At 40.7% G+C, this 20,230-nt stretch overlaps 1 protein-coding gene across 1 annotated transcript; it reads right to left on the bottom strand.

Moving 5' to 3' along the window:
- Positions 1 to 11,251: 11,251 nt before the first annotated feature.
- On the bottom strand, positions 11,252 to 13,250 carry LOC129475360 (histone-arginine methyltransferase CARM1-like). The gene is made up of 3 exons (XM_055267446.1): positions 13,176 to 13,250; positions 12,941 to 13,057; positions 11,252 to 12,370 (listed from the first exon to the last, which is right to left on the bottom strand). The coding sequence occupies exons 1-3, from the start codon at positions 13,248 to 13,250 to the stop codon at positions 11,252 to 11,254; spliced, it is 1,311 nt and encodes a 436-aa protein (XP_055123421.1).
- Between the last annotated feature and the right edge of the window lie 6,980 nt (positions 13,251 to 20,230).

Raw genomic sequence — 20,230 nt, 5'->3', positions numbered from 1 at the left:
AAATTCTCGACATCATTAATCATCAGAGAAATGCAAATCAAAACCATAAGATATCATCTGACACCTGTTAAAATGGCTATTATCAAAAAGTAAAAAGATAACGGGGGCTGGAAAGAATGTGAAGAAATTGGAACCCTTGTACAATGTTCATGGGAATGTAGACAGGCACTGACAGTATGGAGGTTCATCAAAAAAATTAAAAATAGAACTACCATATGATCCAGCAATCTCACTTCTGGGTGTACATCCAAAGGATACAAAATCAGTATCTCAAAGAGATGTCTGAACTCCTGTGTTCATCGCAGCATTGTTCACCATAGCCAAGATATGGAATCAAGCTAAGTGTCCATCAACAGAGGAATTGATAAAGAAAATTAAACATTATTGAGCCTCGTAAAGGAAGGAATCCTGCCATATGTAACAGCGTGAATTAACCTGAAAAACATTATGCTAATGAAATAAGCTAGACACAGAAAAACAAATACCACATTACTTCACTTATATGTGGAATCTGAAAAAGTCAAACTCAGAAACAGAGCAGAAGGGATCAGGGTGGGGATATAGGGAGAAGTTGGTCAAAGGCTACAAACTTTAAATTATGAGATAAATAAGTTCTGGAGACCAAAAGTATAGTATGGTGACTATAGTTAGTAATACTGTACAGTGTACCTGATATTTGCTAAGAGTAGACCTTAAGTGTTCTCATCAGACACACACACACACACACACACACAAAGGTGGTAACTACGTGAAGTGATGGATATGTAAACTAAGTTGATTGTGGCAATCATTTCACAATGTATACATATATGAAATTATGTTGGACACCTTAGATATATACAATTTTTAGTCATCGATTATACCGCAATAAAGCTAGAAGGTAAAGGCGATTGTCTTTTGGGAAAGAAGGTTCCATTGTTAGACCAGAGCTACTTACAAGGACTCTCCCTTCAATCACTCATTCAACATGCCTTAATGAAGAAACTACTCTTTATTAGGTGCTGGGGATATAGCAGTGACTGAGTTATTGCCCTGGCCCTTATAAGCAGATAATCAACAACACAGAGTGACAATTGTCTATTTCTGATTTTCTTGCCTGTGCTTTTGAGGTTTTAGTCATTAATTATTTGCCTAGGCAGATGTCCAGAAGAGTATTTCCTAGGTTTTCTTCTGGGATTTTTATAGTTTGAGATCTTACATTTAAGTCTTCTTTAATCCATCTTGACTTAATTTTTTTTTTTTTTTTTGTAGCTACATTTCATAAGGATTGGAATTATTTATTTTTTATTTTTATTTTTTATTTTTTATTATACTTTAGGGTTTTAGGGTACATGTGCACAATGTGCAGGTTTGTTACATATGTATCCATGTGCCATGTTGATTTCCTGTACCCATTAACTCGTCATTTAGCATTAGGTGTATCTCCTAATGCTGTCCCTCCCCCCTCCCCCCACCCCACAACAGTCCCCGGAGTGTGATGTTCCCCTTCCTGTGTCCATGAGTTCTCATTGTTCAATTCCCACCTATGAGTGAGAACATGCGGTGTTTGGTTTTTTGTCCTTGCGATAGTTTACTGAGAATGATGTTTTCCAGTTTCATCCATGTCCCTACAAAGGACACGAACTCATCATTTTTTATGGCTGCATAGTATTCCATGGTGTATATGTGCCACATTTTCTTAATCCAGTCTATCGTTGTTGGACATTTGGGTTGGTTCCAACTCTTTGCTATTGTGAATAGTGCCGCAATAAACATACGTGTGCATGTGTCTTTATAGCAGCATGATTTATAGTCCTTTGGGTATATACCCAGTAATGGGATGGCTGGGTCAAATGGTATTTCTAGTTCGAGATCCCTGAGGAATCGCCACACTGACTTCCACAATGGTTGAACTAGTTTACAGTCCCACCAACAGTGTAAAAGTGTTCCTATTTCTCCACATCCTCTCCAGCACCTGTTGTTTCCTGATTTTTTAATGATGGCCATTCTAACTGGTGTGAGATGGTATCTCACCGTGGTTTTGATTTGCATTTCTTTGATGGCCAGTGATGATGAGCATTTCTTCATGTGTTTTTTGGCTGCATAAATGTCTTCTTTTGAGAAGTGTCTGTTCATGTCCTCTGCCCACTTTTTGATGGGGTTGTTTGTTTTTTTCTTGTAAATTTGTTTGAGTTCATTGTAGATTCTGGATATTAGCCCTTTGTCAGATGGGTAGGTTGCAAAAATTTTCTCCCATTCTGTAGGTTGCCTGTTCACTCTGATGATAGTTTCTTTTGCTGTGCAGAAGCTCTTTAGTTTAATGAGATCCCATTTGTCGATTTTGGCTTTTGTTGCCATTGCTTTTGGTGTTTTAGACATGAAGTCCTTGCCCACGCCTATGTCCTGAATGGTATTGCCTAGGTTTTCTTGTAGGATTTTAATGGTTTTAGGTCTAACATATAAGTCTTTAATCCATCTTGAATTAATTTTTGTATAAGGTGTAAGGAAGGGATCCAGTTGCAGCTTTCTACATATGGCTAGCCAGTTTTCCCAGCACCATTTATTAAATAGGGAATCCTTTCCCCATTTCTTGTTTTTGTCAGGTTTGTCAAAGATCAGATAGTTGTAGCTATGCGGCATCATTTCTGAGGGCTCTGTTCTGTTCCATTGATCTATGTCTCTGTTGTGGTACCAGTACCATGCTGTTTTGGTTACTGTAGCCTTGTAGTAGAGTTTAAAGTCAGGTAGAGTGATGCCTCCAGCTTTGTTCTTTTGGCTTAGGATTGACTTGGCGATGCGGGCTCTTTTTTGGTTCCATATGAACTTTAAAGTAGTTTTTTCCAATTCTGTGAAGAAAGTCATTGGTAGCTTGATGGGGATGACATTGAATCTATAAATTACCTTGGGCAGTATGGCCATTTTCACGATATTGATTCTTCCAACCCATGAGCATGGAATGTTCTTCCATTTGTTTGTATCCTCTTTTATTTCATTGAGCAGTGGTTTGTAGTTCTCCTTGAAGAGGTCCTTCACATCCCTTGTAAGTTGGATTCCTAGGTATTTTATTCTCTTTGAAGCAATTTTGAATGGGAGTTCACTCATGATTTGGCTCTCTGTTTGTCTGTTATTGGTGTACAAGAATACTTGTGATTTTTGTACATTAATTTTGTATCCTGAGACTTTGCTGAAGTTGCTAATCAGCTTAAGGAGATTTGGGGCTGAGACAATGGGGTTTTCTAGATATACAATCATGTCATCTGCAAACAGGGACAATTTGACTTCCTCTTTTCCTAATTGAATACCCTTTATTTCCTTTTCCTGCCTGATTGCTCTGGCCAGAACTTCCAGCACTATGTTAAATAGGAGCGGTGAGAGAGGGCATCCCTGTCTTGTGCCGGTTTTCAGAGGGAATGCTTCCAGTTTTTGCCCATTCAGTATGATATTGGCTGTGGGTTTGTCGTAGATAGCTGTTATTATTTTGAGATACGTCCCATCAATACCTAATTTATTGAGAGTTTTTAGCATGAAGGGTTGTTGAATTTTGTCAAAGGCCTTTTCTGCATCTATTGAGATAATCATGTGGTTTTTGTCTTTGGTTCTGTTTATATGCTGGATTACATTTATTGGTTTGCGTATGTTGAACCAGCCTTGCATCCCAGGGATGAAGCCCACTTGATCATGGTGGATAAGCTTTTTGATGTGCTGCTGGATTCGGTTTGCCAGTATTTTATTGAGGATTTTTGCATCAATGTTCATCAAGGATATTGGTCTGAAATTCTCTTTTTTGGTTAAGTCTCTGCCAGGTTTTGGTATCAGGACGATGCTGGCTTCGTAAAATGTGTTAGGGAGGATTCCCTCTTTTTCTATCGATTGGAATAGTTTCAGAAGGAATGGTACCAGTTCCTCCTTGTACCTCTGGTAGAATTCAGCTGTGAATCCATCAGGTCCTGGACTCTTTTTGGTTGGTAAGCTATTGATTATTGCCACAATTTCAAAACCTGTTATTGGTCTATTCACAGATTCAACTTCTTCCTGGTTTAGTCTTGGGAGGGTGTATTTGTCGAGGAATTTATCCATTTCTTCTAGATTTTCTAGTTTATTTGCATAGAGGTGTTTGTAGTATTCTCTGATGGTAGATTGTATTTCTGTGGGATCGGTGGTGATATCCCCTTTTTCGTTTTTTATTGCATCTATTTGATTCTTCTCTCTTTTCTTCTTTATTAGTCTTGCTAGCGGTCCATCAATTTTGTTGATCTTTTCAAAAAACCAGCTCCTGGATTCATTAATTTTTTGAAGGGTTTTTTGTGTCTCTATTTCCTTCAGTTCTGCTCTGATTTTAGTTATTTCTAGCCTTCTGCTAGCTTTTGAATGTGTTTGCTCTTGCTTTTCTAGTTCTTTTCATTGTGATGTTAGGGTGTCAATTTTGGATCTTTCCTGCTTTCTCTTGTGGGCATTTAGTGCTATAAATTTCACTCTACACACTGCTTTGAACGTGTCCCAGAGATTCTGGTATGTTGTGTCTTTGTTCTCGTTGGTTTCAAAGAACATCTTTATTTCTGCCTTCATTTCATTATGTACCCAATAGTCATTCAGGAGCAGGTTGTTCAGTTTCCATGTAGATGAACGGTTTTGAGCGAGTTTCTTAATCCTGAGTTCTAGTTTGATTGCACTGTGGTCTGAGAGACAGTTTGTTATAATTTCTGTTCTTTTACATTTGCTGAGGAGAGCTTTACTTCCAACTATGTGGTCAATTTTGGAATAGGTGTGGTGTGGTGCTGAAAAAAATGTATATTCTGTTGACTTGGGGTGGAGAGTTCTGTAGATGTCTATTAGGTCCACTTTATGTAGAGCTGAGTTCAATTCCTGGATATCCTTGTTAACTTTCTGTCTCGTTGATCTGTCTAATGCTGACAGTGGGGTGTTAAAATCTCCCATTATTATTGTGTGGGAGTTTAAGTCCCCTTGTAGGTCACTGAGGACTTGCTTTATGAATCTGGGTGCTCCTGTGTTGGGTGCATATATATTTAGGATAGTTAGCTCTTCTTGTTGAATTGATCCCTTTACCATTATGTAATGGCCTTCTTTGTCTCTTTTGATCTTTGTTGGTTTAAAGTCTATTTTATCAGAGACTAGGATTGCAACCCCTGCCTTTTTTTGATTTCCAGTTGCTTGATAGATCTTCCTCCATCCCTTTATTTTGAGTCTATGTGTGTCTCTGCACGTGAGATGGGTTTCCTGAATACAGCACACTGATGGGTCCTGACTTAATTTTTGTATATGGTGAAAGGTAGGGGTCCAGTTTCATTCTTCTGCATATGGTTAAGCCAGTTTTCCCAGCATCATTTATTCAATAGAGAGTCTGTTCCCTATTGCTTGTTTTTGTTGACTTTGTCAAAGATCAGTTGGTTGTAGGTATGTGGCTTTATTTCTGCATTCTCTATTCTGTTTCATTACTATACATGTCTACTTTTATACCAGTACCATGCTGTTTTGGTTATTGTAGACTTGTAGTATAATTTGAAATCAGGTAATGTGATGCCTCCAGCTTTGTTCTTTTTGTTTAGGATTGAAAGTTAAGTGTTATTCTTGATGAGTTATTCTAATGCTTCAAGACTAAAGTATTAAGGAAATAGGACACTGAGTAGGTACATTCTCATTCGGGGGCAGGGAGCTCTGGAACATAGAATGATGCCCACAGAGGATATGCCATACAAGGGTGTAGTCTAACCTGCTTGAGAATACTGGATGCTTAATTACGTATTGAAGTTGCAGGAAGTTGGAGGAAGAAGATTAACAAGAAAATGTGTGGTGATTGTATACAGTCTTAATTAATTTATTTAACAAGTATTGTTGACTGTCTATTATGTACCAGGCACTGTGCTAGGCCCTAGAGGTACAAAAACAGTGTCTAATTTTGTGAAGCTTGTATTCTAGTGGGGAGCACAGATGTCATCTATATTATCATAAGAATAACCATATATCAACAAAATGTGGTAACTGATAAAAATGAAAGACATAAAGAATATCATGTGTAAATGCCCTGTGCTGGGAATGAGCATGAATCTGTATCTGCACCCTAAGTTATGGCCACAGTTAGCAGGAACTAAAACCTTACATGTGGCTGATGCTCAGAGAGTGAGGAAAATTACAGTTCATGACGGCATTTGGGATGCAGGTAGGCAGAGGACAGACCCTGCTGAGCATTGAAAGTCATAGTAAGTTTTGTCCTTGAATACTAATTGGAACCTTTTAAAGCTTTTAGCACAGCATCTGGAAGGAGGGAAAGTAGGTTGACATGATCAGATCTGCATTTAGAAAAGATGACTTTGCCTGGAATGTGAATGTCAGATTTGGGGAGGGGGCATAAATACATGTGAAGTGACCAGTTGGGTGGCTATTGTAGTTGAGGTGAGAGATCATGGCTTACACTAGGGTGATGGTGATGAAGATGGAGAGAACTGGAAACTGTGGGGTCCCTTAGTGCATGAAACAATTTTGACGCAACCCACTGTAATGGAAACTTTGAGCTTCATAACACATGTACCTTCAAATGTTAACACTCATATGTAAAATAAAGTGGATTTTCCTGGTAGTTCAGCTGTTCAAGCTAGGATTAGAGAGCTATGACATGGTGAAAGTCAGATACTAAGTGGCCAAGTTAGGCCTTGAGCAAAGACTCGTGCTCAGGTTGTGTATATAAGATAATAAGCACTGATTAATTTTGTAAATGGTTAATCAGATGGACCTATATAGTCTTAGCCTCAGTCAATCAGCATGAGTTATTGACTATGCACTGTGCAGAAAACATAAGTATCCCACAAAATAGCCTCTAGTGTACAAAGAAATAAGCACCACCTCAATATATACGATCCATTCAGTGAATACCTTCTAAATATTGAATAGATACTGTTGAACCTAGCACTTGGCTCTGCAGAATTTTCAAGGGCAATTCACAGTGTGGATATGCTGAGGAGTTTCATAGGGCAATTTCTATCTATTGGAATGGGAATGTGGGGAAAGTCAATTGTCTTAGGTGTAAGTAAAGGGAGCTTAAAGAGTCTTTCTCCTAAACCAAAAAAAAAAAAAAAAGGTAAATCATTGATTTCCCTCATGATTCATCTTCTGCAGTGTTGTTTTTTTCTGTCTGTGTTAGGACCTATATAGGACCAGCATTAATAAAGGAGCAGTAGCCCTTTAAGGCCAGGCTGGCTGAATGGGAGGACCCAAAAATGTCATCCTACAAGGGCCTTTAGTTTCTGGCGGAAGTATGTGCACAATTTATCTCATGAGTCTCAGTTTACAGTAGCCCTGTGATGGGTCTGGCTGACCCTGCTCTGCCAACTCTCCAGAATCCCTGACACCTTTAATAGGCTAGCTGACTGCCTTCTTGCTTAACTTGCAGATCACCACTTAACTATCTGTTTTCTATCCCTCTCCTTTCCAGAATCTTGCCAGCCTCCCACCCACTGTCTGCCATCTTTACTACTGCCTTCTAGGTTTGCATCAAGTTTCTTACCATGGCCTATTGTCCTTCCTGCTACATCTTTGGAAATCCCAGGACAAATACCCTCAACCAGTGGTTCTCCAGTCTAGTTTTGTTAGACAAAATTCTTTGTCTAATTTTGTGTTAGATCATCTGGAGGCAGGTCTCAGGAATATTTATTTTTAGAAAGCTTCCGGCCAGGCGCAGTGGCTCACGCCGGTAAGCCCAGCATTTTGGGAAGCCGAGGTGGGTGGATCGCCTGCGGTCAGGAGTTCCAGACCAGCCTGGCCAACATGGTGAAACCCCATCTGTACTAAAAATACAAAAAAAAAAAAAAAAAAATTAGATGGGCGTGGTGACGGGCACCTGTAACCCCAGCTACTTGGGATGCTGACAATTGATTGAACCCAGGAGGCAGAGGTTGCAGTGAGCAGAGATCGCACCATTGCACTCCAGCCTGGGCAGCAGAGCAAGACTCTGTCTCAAAAAAAAAAAAAAAAAACAGCTTCCCAGGTGTTTTGAAAACACTCACTTGACCAGTGTTATGGAATCCCTGCAAACTATTTCACTTTGTGTTCCACTTAGAGGTTTCAAACTCTCAGTAAAGACAGGTCAGCATGTTGCCCTTTATGCTACTCTCAAAAAAATTTCCTGTTTCCTAGAGCAAGATATTGAATTAGAGTAATACTGCTTACCCCAGTTGATACAGGGGATACATAATTTTCATTCATAATAATAATTAAAAAATACCCATTTATTGGGCACTTAGTGTGTGTTAGTCTACTGACTGTTTTTCACAATTTTTTAGTTTAATCCTAACAATCCCAGGGTGATTTACATTGATTTATATTAATCAGAAAAGTGACACTTAGGTTAAGCAGATTGCCCAAGAGGAAGTGTCCAAGTTAGGATTTGAACCCAGGTCTGGCTAATGACAAAATTCACGCTCTTGGCCACATGGTCAGCAATTTATAATAAACAGGTGGCAAAGCTGACAGCCAAGTAAAGTTCTCCCTCCTCTGCTGTATTTTTTGTAGTTCACTCAAAGTTTCTCCACTGGGTTGGCCAGACATCCCCCTCTAAGATTACTGGGGGAATTAGGGCTCATAAGACCTCTACCAGCTGCCCACAAAGAAAGATCTGAATCTCACTAGTGAGTCTCATGAAAACGGATGTGATAACAAACCTGAGGCAAAATCATAAGTGTTTTGTGCATCCTGGCTGTTTTTAAGTTATTTAAGCCCTACGATTCCAGCTCAAGTCTCAGCCACTTCCTCTCTTTCACCCTCATGCCATTACTTACTGTGAAACCAACAGCCGACCTGAGATTGCCAATACTGCATGTGAATTTGTAGGCAGCAGCAGAGGTCCCTGATGCCATTGTCTCCCGGACCACTGTAACTCCCTCGGGCTCCTCCCTCTCTGTAAGCAGCACTCTCTGTTCACTAGCACAGCCAGGTGCTTTTGTTTAGGCCCAGAAGGGGTGGAATAAACACAAAAAGATACCCTCTGCTTCACTGCTGTTAAACTACTGTAATCACAGCAAAGTGCTCTGCTACTTACAAGAAGTTGATGGGTCTGTGGCAGAGTTCTAAGAAGTGGACAAGAAACAAAGGGATTTTGTAACAGATGGGATGCCTGTTGAGTTATTAACATTTGTATCACAGATTCTATTTCTACTACATTCACCAGGGACAAATAACACACTAGCTTTGATCCCGCTATTCAAAAGGAAGCTATAAGGTGACATAGTACAAAGGCTGCTCATTATAAAAATCCTGTTAGAATGTAATACACTATTAATTGTTCTAAGATTCCCCATTATTAAAATAAAATACTTGCTAATATTCTTTTTTTTTTTACAAGCAAAGTTGCATTTTAAAAATAACCTGTATATAATGTTTGCACCAAATACAGTAACATTTGTTTTGGATATTTCTTTTCTCATTGTGCATATACTTCTTTTCATTTTAAATTGTGTTACACAGTATTATAACTCTGATAAAGCACATAATGAATACTTACCAGTCAGTACAAAAGGTTTACCTATTTCTAACTATCTATGGAAATCAAATTATAGTGCAGTGCTGCATGAACGTTCACATCTTAATGTAAGGGGTAAAGTTACATACAGACAATGTAGGTTGTTAGGTAGATGAACTATTCAGCTGTAGAATGGACTCAGGCAAAGATTAGAGGCCTCCCTTTTGCTGCCTTCTGAAATGCCTCCTTGATCCAGTTTGCACAAGTAGTGAGATACTGAAATAATCTGACATTGGCAAAGTGTCTGTCAACTGTCTGAGGTGACAAATAAGGCATAAGTGAGTTTTCTTTGTCACATCTAGAGACACAAAAGTGAAATGGGAAGGGCGACTTTCTAGTTAATCTTTCAGGAGAGTCCAGATGTACAGGCTGATACATTCAAAGCTGTTTTTCTTCACAAGGAGGCAGCAGGGAAAACGTGATTTTCTATGTATTTACCCCTCTCAAGAAACACAGGTCTCCTTTTGCCCTCTTCCTGCTACCTCAGTGTACACAGATGGACTTTATTTTGTAAACCAAGTCAAGGTTTAAATAAAAAATTCTATAAGGGCAGCACCCAGCAACCTTGCCTTTTATTTATCTGAAAAACAATAGTCTCAAATGAAGTTTTTCTCTTTGTCTTCAGAGTTAACCAAGATTCATCTCATGGCCATATCGTGGAAGCTTCTGGAAATGCTACCAACCCTACCAGAAGCTTGGTTGCTTTTGTTTTTGCCTTTTTTTTTTTTTTTTTTTTTTTTTGACTCCCTGAGCTCAATTCAACTGCATACTCACAAGAAAATAGGCACTTGGAATTTAAGTGGAGGGACACACCCACTAAACTTGACTGCAGGCTAAATCCAAAATTCTGACAATCAATGTTAAGGAAGACAGTAGTTCTCAGCACATTATTTAACTTGAAAAATTCCTATTTTGACACTTTGGGGTTTTTTTGTTTGGTCATTCAGAGTTATTCCAGGGACCCAGGACTTTAGAGGTAAAAATGATCTCAGTGTAATGACCACAAAATAACTGTTTAAGGCCAGTTTTTATTTCACATAGATGCTATCGACAGTCATGCCAGCCCCCTGGTACAGGGTAAGCTATCTGTACCCACACTGGGCTGTATTTAAAATAATGTCCTCCTGAAGTGAGTCAGTATTTCCTAGAAACATTTGCCTAATTAGCTCTTTTTTTTTTTCCTCCGGGTTCAAGCGATTCTCCTGCCTCACCCTCCCGAGTAGCTGGGATTACAGGCATGCGCCACCACACCGGCTAATTTTTGTATTTTTTTAGTAGAGACGGGGTTTCACCATGTTGGCCAGTCTGGTCTCGACTACTTAGCTCTTTTAACTTATTTTTCCTGAAGAGAATCCCTGATACTAGTACCAAAAAACTTATGTTTTGTCAGCAAGTATCAGCATAGGTACCATTAGCAGATTTCTATGACAATTAGTTTCTATTGTTGATTGCCCAACTGTTTGGTCAAACACCAATTCCTCCACCATCTGTTTGAAAATTTCTGGCAGGAGAAAATGAATCTGGCAAGGCAAATATGTTCAGCATGTCTTCGGACAGAAGCATACCTCTCAAGGGATTGGTTCCTCCTTCTTTTCTCTCTAGGTTTGCACACAGCACAATGCCTAGTTTGGAAGCAGAATCCAGAAAAAGAAAAAAAAAATCAGTGACTGGGCTGAAGAAACAGTTATTGGGACGCAGCATACACTCAAAAAGAAAGAACATTAATCAAAGCAAAATATTACATTATCAGTGGCAATGAAATTTGCTCACAAAGCTGGACTCATCCATGTTTCCACTCCCAACTTTGGCTTCTAAGAAGTTCACCGTGTACTTGATAGACTTGGCCATCAGGATCCGGATGTCAAATGTGTCCACCACAGGCTGCCGGAAGTACTCATCCACCGCGGCACCTCGGAGGGCCGACAGGTCCACTCTGTGGAACGATGGCTGGTACCAGAAGTTGGCCTTGGTGAACTGCTCCATGTAGAGCTGTTCATCCGTGAAGGGTGCAAGGTGGACGTCACCAATGGTAGGAAACATGTTTCCGCTGGGCTTCAGGTACTTCTTGGCGTGGAGGTAGCTCTCCAGCATGCGCTCGTTGAAGAGCATGTAGCCCATGGGCTCCGAGATGATGATGTCCACCTGCTCCGGGAGTGACACCTCCTCCACCTTGCCCGGGATGACCACGATGTGGTCCGTCAGGTTGTTACTCTTCACCAAGACCTCGGCGTGCTGGGCCGTGGTGCTGGCCTCCACCGCGTAGATTTTCCGTGCTCCAGCTTGGGCGGCAAAAAACGACAGGATCCCAGAGCCACAGCCAACATCAAGAACGATCTTGTCCTTGAAGTCGGTGTGGTTTTGCAGGATGGCGCGCTGGTAGGTGCCTGTCCGCACGTAGTCCTGCATCATGTTCTGCTGCTGGGACAGGTAGCCATAAAACTGGAAGTACTGCACGGCAGAAGACTCCTCCGTCCGCTCGCTGAACACGGACCGCTCCAGGGTGTGGCCCCGGCAGGTTTTCAGGATGTTGTAGAAAGAACAGAAATCGTCGGGTGTGGCGAACTGCATGAGGACACTGTTGCAGCCCAGGGTGATGATGAAGGACTGCTTGCCCACACGGCTGCACTCTGTCTCTCGGGGCACTGAGCACTTAAAGACACACACATCTTCATGGCTGTAGAGGGCGATTCCCGCCGCGTCCGGGCCGGCGCGCACCTCGAGGCGCAGCGCCTGCTGCTCCGCGTGCCGCTGGATCTCGCCGTTCGCGTCGCCAATGGTGAGGAGGCGGGCGCCGGGGAACACGGACACAGCCGCGCAGGGCCCTGCTCCGCCCGGGCCCGCTGACCCCGCGCCGCCCCATAAAGTCTAAAGTTTCTAGACTCGATTACAAAGTTGTCCATCATCTAGACTTTTTTTTACCTATCCCATCGCTCTTGCACCACACTCCCCTTTGTACTCTGTATTCCAGCTGTGTTTTTTTTGTTTTGTTTTGTTTTTTTAGCTTTGCAAAATTGCTAGGTTCTCTCTTTCCCTTAGACTTCTATACATGCTTCTGGGAACAATCTCCACTCCTACCCCACTTCTTTTCCTCCTAGCAAATGCGTTCATATTTCATATTTACTGTTACTTCCGCAGAAAGGTTGTTAGATTCAACTGCAAATCTGCTTTCATTTGCATAAGACTTATTACACTTTTATGTAATTACTTGCTTGTTCTTCTGCTAAACTGTAATCTCTGTGAGGGTAGGAGCCTTCTATGTCTCATTCACTACTTTATCTCCAGTACTTAGCACAATGCTCAATAAACATTTGGTGAGTGATTGATTTGTTAATAAAGGATGCGTTATGGGAAGGAAGGTAGAGAAGTACTGGTATATTCCTTATTGTGGCAGAATGGTTAATAGTCAATGAGAAATGCCAAAAGTTACTCAAGTACTTCACGGCCCTCTCTAGAGGAAGCTGTTCTAATATTTAGAGGATCATCAGCCTGAAGGAATAAGTGTACTTTGGATTGGGGATAAAAATAATTGTCATAATTGATATTCTGGGCTACCTAAGGACATTGAAAAATGCTCTGACCACATGGTAGAAAAACTCTCATCCAGAATCAAGAGCAGCAGAACAAGAATATAAGTAGGAGAAGTAGATCATAAGCAAGGGGATAAGGGCACCAGTGAGTGCCCCTGTGCCAGGGCAAAGACGCCAGCTGTAGCAGTGGCAGAGAAACCAGTCATGAGCTCAGTCATCGTCAAAAACAAGAACTGCAAATGCTAAAGCAACTGCAGCAGAAACTGTAAGCCACTAGGAGCATTTGGAAAAGGGCTGTTAATTTTTGGAACAGCTTGCATTCCTCTGGAATGAATAATGTGTTTTTGTGACAGGGAAACAGTAGGAGAGTCTTGTAGTTATGATTCTTCTTAGGGCATTCTTAATTCCATTTTCCCATCCACAGATACAGTGTCCACTTCCCCCGAGTCAAAGGAGTGAAGAAGATGGGCAGTCCCTCCTTGCTTGCCTATCCTCTTTTGTCCATTGAGCTCTCATGTACATACCAGAGATCACCCAGTCCAGTCGCATCCTAGGTTCATGTCCATGGCTAATACAAGCTTTTCAAAGAGAAATCACCTGGTACCCTTCCCCAGATACAGTGATTCCTCATCTGGTGTTTATTTTCTAAACTACAAATGGAAAAGAGAGAGAGAAAAAAAAAACCCTTCAGGTTACAAAGTAGATGCTGAAAATGCTAGATACAGAAGAGAACTCAAACCTGGCACCTACATATTTCTGACTGAGCAACATACTCTCCCTTTATCTGAAGATATTTGATTTTGGAGCAACAAAGTTCAAGAGAATTCAAAACAGCATATTGAGCATGTGTAATGCCATATTGTCTTCTGTACCTTTACAAAGACATGCTGAGCCATGTTCCTTTGAATGTTCAAACATGTGGTTATTTGAACGTATGACTCCAAAAAGAAAAAAAAAAAGGAAAAAGAAACAGAAGGGAAAAGACCTTGAGGTGATATTAAGCACCGTGAAGCAAAATTGATCTCCCTCTACTGTGTTTCTTCCAGGAAGCTGGTGTGCTCAACAACGTCGCCCAGAGGAGAAGCCAAATCACCTACACTTAACGGGTGGGCTCATCAGCTGCAAAGGGCCTTTCCAAAAGTTTCATAACAACAACAAAATGAATCCAAATAATAAAAAATGGGGGAGGGCGGAGACACACTGCAGTACTGGAGAATTGCAATGGCAGCTATTAGAAAGTCTACTTTTAGGTCAAATTCAGGAAAAAGGCTGCCTTACTTCTCAATACTGTATTATGATTCTACTCTTAATTATTAAATATATTAATGATGTATCCACCTACTTTTAGAACTATAATCAATATTTCCCCTGAAAATAGCCATTTGCAAACAGCAAATGTCATCAAGAATGAGCAAATGTGGTGTTCATTTCCTATACATTCAGCATGAGCTAGTCTTCTGAGAAAGTATATGTATATCGGATGTTTTGTTTCATCATGTTTAAACAACAGTGAAAATCCTACAGCAAGGGTGATCGCAATTATTTTTATAATCTGGATTTGTATCTCTCTCTGTCCCTTTTCTGCTTTCTCTCTCTCCCCAGGATCTTTCTTTGTGAATGCAACGGTGTTTGTATGTGTAATGTGTGTGTGTTTACCCTCTCCTCTTTTTTCTTTCTCTTCTTTCTCCGCCTTATGTCTGCCTATTTTTGCCTCACTATGAAGGTTTCTCTTAGCTTTAGAGTATATAACTGTTTGTCTCAGTTTTTCTCTGGCTCTAGTAGTCTCTTGTCTGCTATCCTCTGTGTATCTTTTTTCTGTCTTTCCCCTTGCTGAATTTCTACCCACCTTTAAAGGACTGAAGGACAATACTCACTGTCCCTTAAAGCTTTCCTTGACACTCCCTCCCTACTCCTTCCTGACCCTCTACTCCCTCTACTTGCCTCTCTTGTAGCCCTTTCACATGGGACTGTAATCTGCAGTGAGAAGAAATGGTATAGTTGACCATGTCTGCTCTCAGAGCCAGTCACACATAATGTCTAAGGCAGCCGAAGAGTACAGGAAGGAACCTCTAATTAAAATGAGCTTTACTCGGGTGCTTCAGTGCTCATAAATTTATTGCTGGAGCTTTGGCCTATTGCTACTAGGATTGGAAGGAAGGCATGCTTCTCTTTGTCCGTGATCTTGAACAATGGGTCTAAACCAATGGTCTGTGCACTGGCATAATAGTTTCTCAGCTAACTTGTTGGGTAGAAGCATACATCTTTCCCTGAATACACCAATCCTCTGCTCCTTGACATTGCAGACACTGCACTTATATGTTAGAATGATGTGCCTTAAACTTCGCTGTGTGTCAGAATCCCTGGGGAAGCTTGTTAGAAATACAAATGCCTAGATCCTACCCCCGGAATCAAACTTGGGGAGGGAGATTCTGGGTGTTTGTATTTCTAACAAGCTCCCCAGGGCATTGTGATGCTCGGTCAAGGTTGAAAATCAATCATTAGAGAAGAATTTCTGTGAGTTAAGCATTGATCTCCTCCTGGACCTCATTTAAAGTAAAAATACTTTTAGAAGAGCATCATAGTAAGAATCGAATGCCTGAGTATAAATGAGTTCGTTTACTACAAGAGTTCTTATAGGCATGAAGGAAAGCAATAAATAAGTGTTTAGCACACCCTTTGTGCTGGACACTGTGCTCCCATACTGTGTGGTTGTTAGGAGGACCTTCCATTCCCATGGTCTCATGAGTAACATTCCTTCTGCTATGGTAACACTCTGAAATTCTCTTCCCAACCTTAATCACTTTCATCCCATGCATAGGGTTGTCAGATAAAATACTGGATGCTCCATTAAACTTGAATTTCAGATAAACAATAGATAATGTCGATAGTAAAAGTATACCCTACACACTACATGGGACATACTTACACTGAAAATTATTTATTGTTTATCTGAAATTCAAATTTAACTGTGTATTCTGTATTTTTATATCTTAAATCTGGCAATCCTACCCATAGGAGGAGAAGTGAATTATCTGAATAGGTCCATTGGTCCACGGTTTGCAATTAGGTAGAGCTAAGAGGACATTATGGGTAAGTTCGTCTGCTCTGTAGACCCAAATTCCTTCAGAGGAGTCATCTTAAAGACTAGAGGAGAAGAGGAGAAAACAACTAAAACCATTTGGCTGCATATCAAAGTTATACCATTGAGTTCAGTGTTATCAGTAATAAGGCTATTTTCATCTTCATTTGCCTTAAGCCTGTATCTTATTTCTCAATTGGCTTTGAAATCAGGTTTTATTTCTCCCTCCAACAACCACAATGGTTATCTTATTTACCCTAATTTTCACAGGACCTCTATGAGGTAGCTACTGTAATCCCCATATTACAATTAAAAAAAAATGATGGGGCACTGAAGTAGGTAATGGAAGGAGCAAAATTCAAACTTTGCAACATATGATTTGGCCTCAGGCATTTGATGGGAGTAGATATTTTCATTTCATGAAAGTGAAACTGATATCTGAATCTGTGTTTGATTTGGCTATTAAAACATACTGGCCTTAAATCATGAGAAAAGAAAAACCCTTCAGTACTAATGGTGCCTTTATCCAATTTGACAAACAGAAAAGTGAAGTATTGTCCTTTAACTCTCATCCTATGCTTTATGAATGCACAAATAATTTTTTTATAAACAATAAGGCCACTGACTAAGATAAAAGGCAGCCTGCCTAAGGGAAAAAAATCCCCCTCTTCAAACATCAATTAGAAACGTTTATTAGTGGTATTCGATTGACAGTTCACATTTATTTCCAAGAAAATAGAATGAATCCTCTTTAGGCTAGAATGTTTAAAAGGCTGCAGGTAGGATGTAGTGCTTCAGAGTAATTGCTAAAGACAAGTGACCTTTGGAATCTAGCATTAGTCAGTTGTGGGAAGAAAAAGAGAACACAGGCAAAAGACCTGTTCAAAACTCATCTTTAGATTTATTCAATGGCCCTTTATTTTAAGCCATGAATATATACAATGCATAAGTATTAGCTTTCTACATAAATTAAGGTAAGGTAGGAATAAGCAGTCACTTGAAAAATGATTGAATATTGACTCTCAAATGTGGATCTGAATATGAGTCTGTATATCTGGGTCTGGATCTTTAAGTGAGAATTCTGCTATGTGTGTTCAGATGTTTCTATACACACCTGCTAAGCTTGACCCTGTAGCCTGTGAGTTTTATCTCTCCTTTTCTGTTATGGTACAAATAAAACGAAGATACCTGATGTCAGGCCTGTTCAGCTGGAGTCACTAATGTAAGGTGTCTACAGGCTCAGCCCTGCCAAGTGATTAAGCCAGTCCTGACCAGGGCAGAAAAATATATTGGAAGTTTCGACCATATTAGTAGATGGGGACTAAAGTTATTGTTGTTTCCTAGACTAGACCCATTATCTTGCGTGCTGGGCATGACCCTTGGAGATCTGGGTGCTGCTTCCCTACCCTACCTTCCAGATTATACCTCTCCCCTCTCAATTCCCTTCTGAACCAAGCTCAAGTTCAGCCTGCCTCCCTGGATATTTTACATTGGAGTTTCAAGTCATGTCTTCAGAGGCAAGCCCTGTACCCTCCTCTTCCATTATCATTTATCTCTTCATTGTCTTGTAGCTATTCTTCATTTTCTGTGTATTGAATTTCATACTAGTTCTCACCAGATCAATGATCATTTCCTAATATCAGGCCTGCTGATGCTCATCACAGAGAATTTTCACCCTCTCTGCCTGTGATTGTGCAAACATTAAAGTACACAGGGTGTTTGTCTCAACTACAAAAAGCTCACTCACCATACCTGTATTAGTCCATTCTCATACTGGTATGAAGAAATATCTGAAACTGGGTATTTTATAAAGAAAAAGAGTTTTAATGGACCCACAGTTCCACACGGCTGGGGAGGCCTCACAACGATGGCCACAGGCAAAGGAGGAGCAAAGGCACATCTGACATGGCAGTAGGCAAGAGAGCGTGTGCAGGGAAACTGCCCTTTATAAAACCATCAGATCTCATGAGACTTAGTCACCATCATGAGAACAGCATGGAAAAACCTGCCCCCCATGATTCAATTACCTCCCACCAGGTCCCTCCCATGACATGTGGGGATTATGGGAGCTACAATTCAAGGTGAGATTTTGTAGGGGACACAGCCAAATCTTATCAATACCTCTGTTGCTCTGGCTATCACGCAAACCCACGTGATAAAAACATTCTGGCTTAAGTAGACCCCAACATGGCATTGGCTGCTGTGGTAGGAGCCCTTCTTTTGGTATGCTGTGGTTTTAAGCAGAAATAAGAATATCTTCTTGGTTGAGAGAGATTTTTCTCCATTCCTCAAATGTCCTTTTGTGGGTTGCTTCTAGCCTTCTCATAGGCTTGGGGGATCTAAGCTAAATTTTTTCTTTACCAGCATGAGTCTTGGACAAATTGTGAAATATTTTTCTGTGGTGCCATCCACCTTCTTTCCTGGATAATAATAAACGTAAAGATAAGTGATGTTTATCGTGTTTCCCAAATCCAACCACCATGCTAAGTTCTTCACGGGCGTTATCTCATGTTAGCCTCAGCAAAATTTTAAATGTAGAATTAAAGTTCAGGACTGCAGAGACCTTATCTGGCCTTGTTATCTGGTATCCCCAGTCCCTAGCACAGTGCCTAGCAAATAGATGGCCCTCAAATTTGTTGAATAAATGAAATTGAGTTCTATTGTTAACCCTCTGTTTTACAGATGAACAAAATGAGGGTCAGAGAAGTTAAGTGACTACTCCAATGTCACATAACTAACTAGTCAATGGTAGACTCAGGACTGAGATTTAAATCCATCTCACTCCAAAACCTGCATTCTTAACCACTGTGCCCCTTTTCAGCAAACGTATTTCCACCCATGGGGTACCCAACAGCCCCTTAACTTCCACTGGAGAATCCCAATTGAGCTATTGACCTGAAGCCTATGATCCCATTATGACATCAAAGAGATCTGCATCATAAATGCAATCAGCTCTGTCTGCTAATTTATGCTAAGGAGCTTCTGGATTAACTCCTGTGTGAAATTTAGGGTTTCAATCCAGTCACTTAAAGAGATGATAAAGGGTAGCAATTCCAGGCAATATGGTGAGCCACTGAAGAAATGAATTTGGTTCAGGACATTCCAACAGAACCTTTTGAATCACAACGCATAGATCACAATACATAGTCCTTGTATTTAGGTACATTATGAGACACACTCACTTTTTCTCTACATTTAGCACATCAGCATAGAAATGTGGTGAAGTAATCTCCTAGTGATATAAAGTAAGAAGTAATGCACTGTAATAAAATATCACATGTGACAGGACACCAAACGGGGTTATGTTAGGAGGTGGGGAGGAGAGTGGTACAAAGCTGAATCAGGCAAGGTCCCTACCCTTCATAAGCTTACAATTTATTTGGAGAGTTAAGGCAATTTAAGAGTGAAATCTGGCCGGGCGCAGTGGCTAACGCCTGTAATCCCAGCACTTTGGGAGGCCGAGGCGGGCGGATCACGAGGTCAGGAGATCGAGACCATCCTGGCTAACACGGTGAAACCCCGTCTCTACTAAAAATACAAAAAATTAGCCGGGCATGGTGGCAGGCGCCTGTAGTCCCAGCTACTCGGGAGGCTGAGGCAGGAGAATGGCGTGAACCCGGGAGGCGGAGCTTGCAGTGAGCCGAGATCGCGCCGCTGCACTCCAGCCTGGGCGACTGAGCGAGACTCCATTTCAAAAAAAAAAAAAAGAGTGAAATGGATTCCATAATACATGAGCTGTCACAAGGCTGCCTGTGATTAACTTCCAAATGAGTAGTCCAGTCAATGAAGGCTGAGCTCAAAGGCATGAGACTTCAGTGTGGACTGGGAAGGCTTCATTGCTTAGTTGACATCTCAGAAAGTTGCTTCCTTGCCTCCTGGTATTAGCCTGTTATTTTCAAAGCACTTACCACTCAAATAGTATTTTTTTGTTTTGTTTTGTTTTTGTTTTTGTTTCTTCTGAATGGTCTTTAGAATATTTCTCCTTTCAAAACAGTAACCCATCTTCGGGATAAAGCAGTGGAGTAAAACTTCAGCTAATGACTTCTTTGTTTAGCTTCTATTTCTCTATGTATGAGAAGGAGAATCAAACACAACTGTTCTCAAAATTGCATATCAGAT

Source organism: Symphalangus syndactylus, chromosome X, assembly GCF_028878055.3.
Source record: "Symphalangus syndactylus isolate Jambi chromosome X, NHGRI_mSymSyn1-v2.1_pri, whole genome shotgun sequence".
Taxonomy (NCBI): Eukaryota; Metazoa; Chordata; class Mammalia; order Primates; family Hylobatidae; genus Symphalangus; species Symphalangus syndactylus.
Note: the sequence above shows the minus strand (reverse complement) of the source record. Positions and strands in the feature narration are given on the sequence as shown.

What these genes read in the sequence shown, in the direction of transcription:
- LOC129475360 (XM_055267446.1), bottom strand. Translation starts at nt 13,250, where the DNA reads ATGACTGAGCTCATGACTGGTTTCTCTGCCACTGCTACAGCTGGCGTC. An exon ending in TGGCACAGGGGCACTCACTG is followed by an intron (nt 13,058 to 13,175) that starts GTGCCCTTATCC and finishes CAATGTCCTTAG; the next exon opens with GTAGCCCAGAATATCAATTA. An exon ending in CCTCTAGAGAGGGCCGTGAA is followed by an intron (nt 12,371 to 12,940) that starts GTACTTGAGTAA and finishes TAGAAACTTTAG; the next exon opens with ACTTTATGGGGCGGCGCGGG.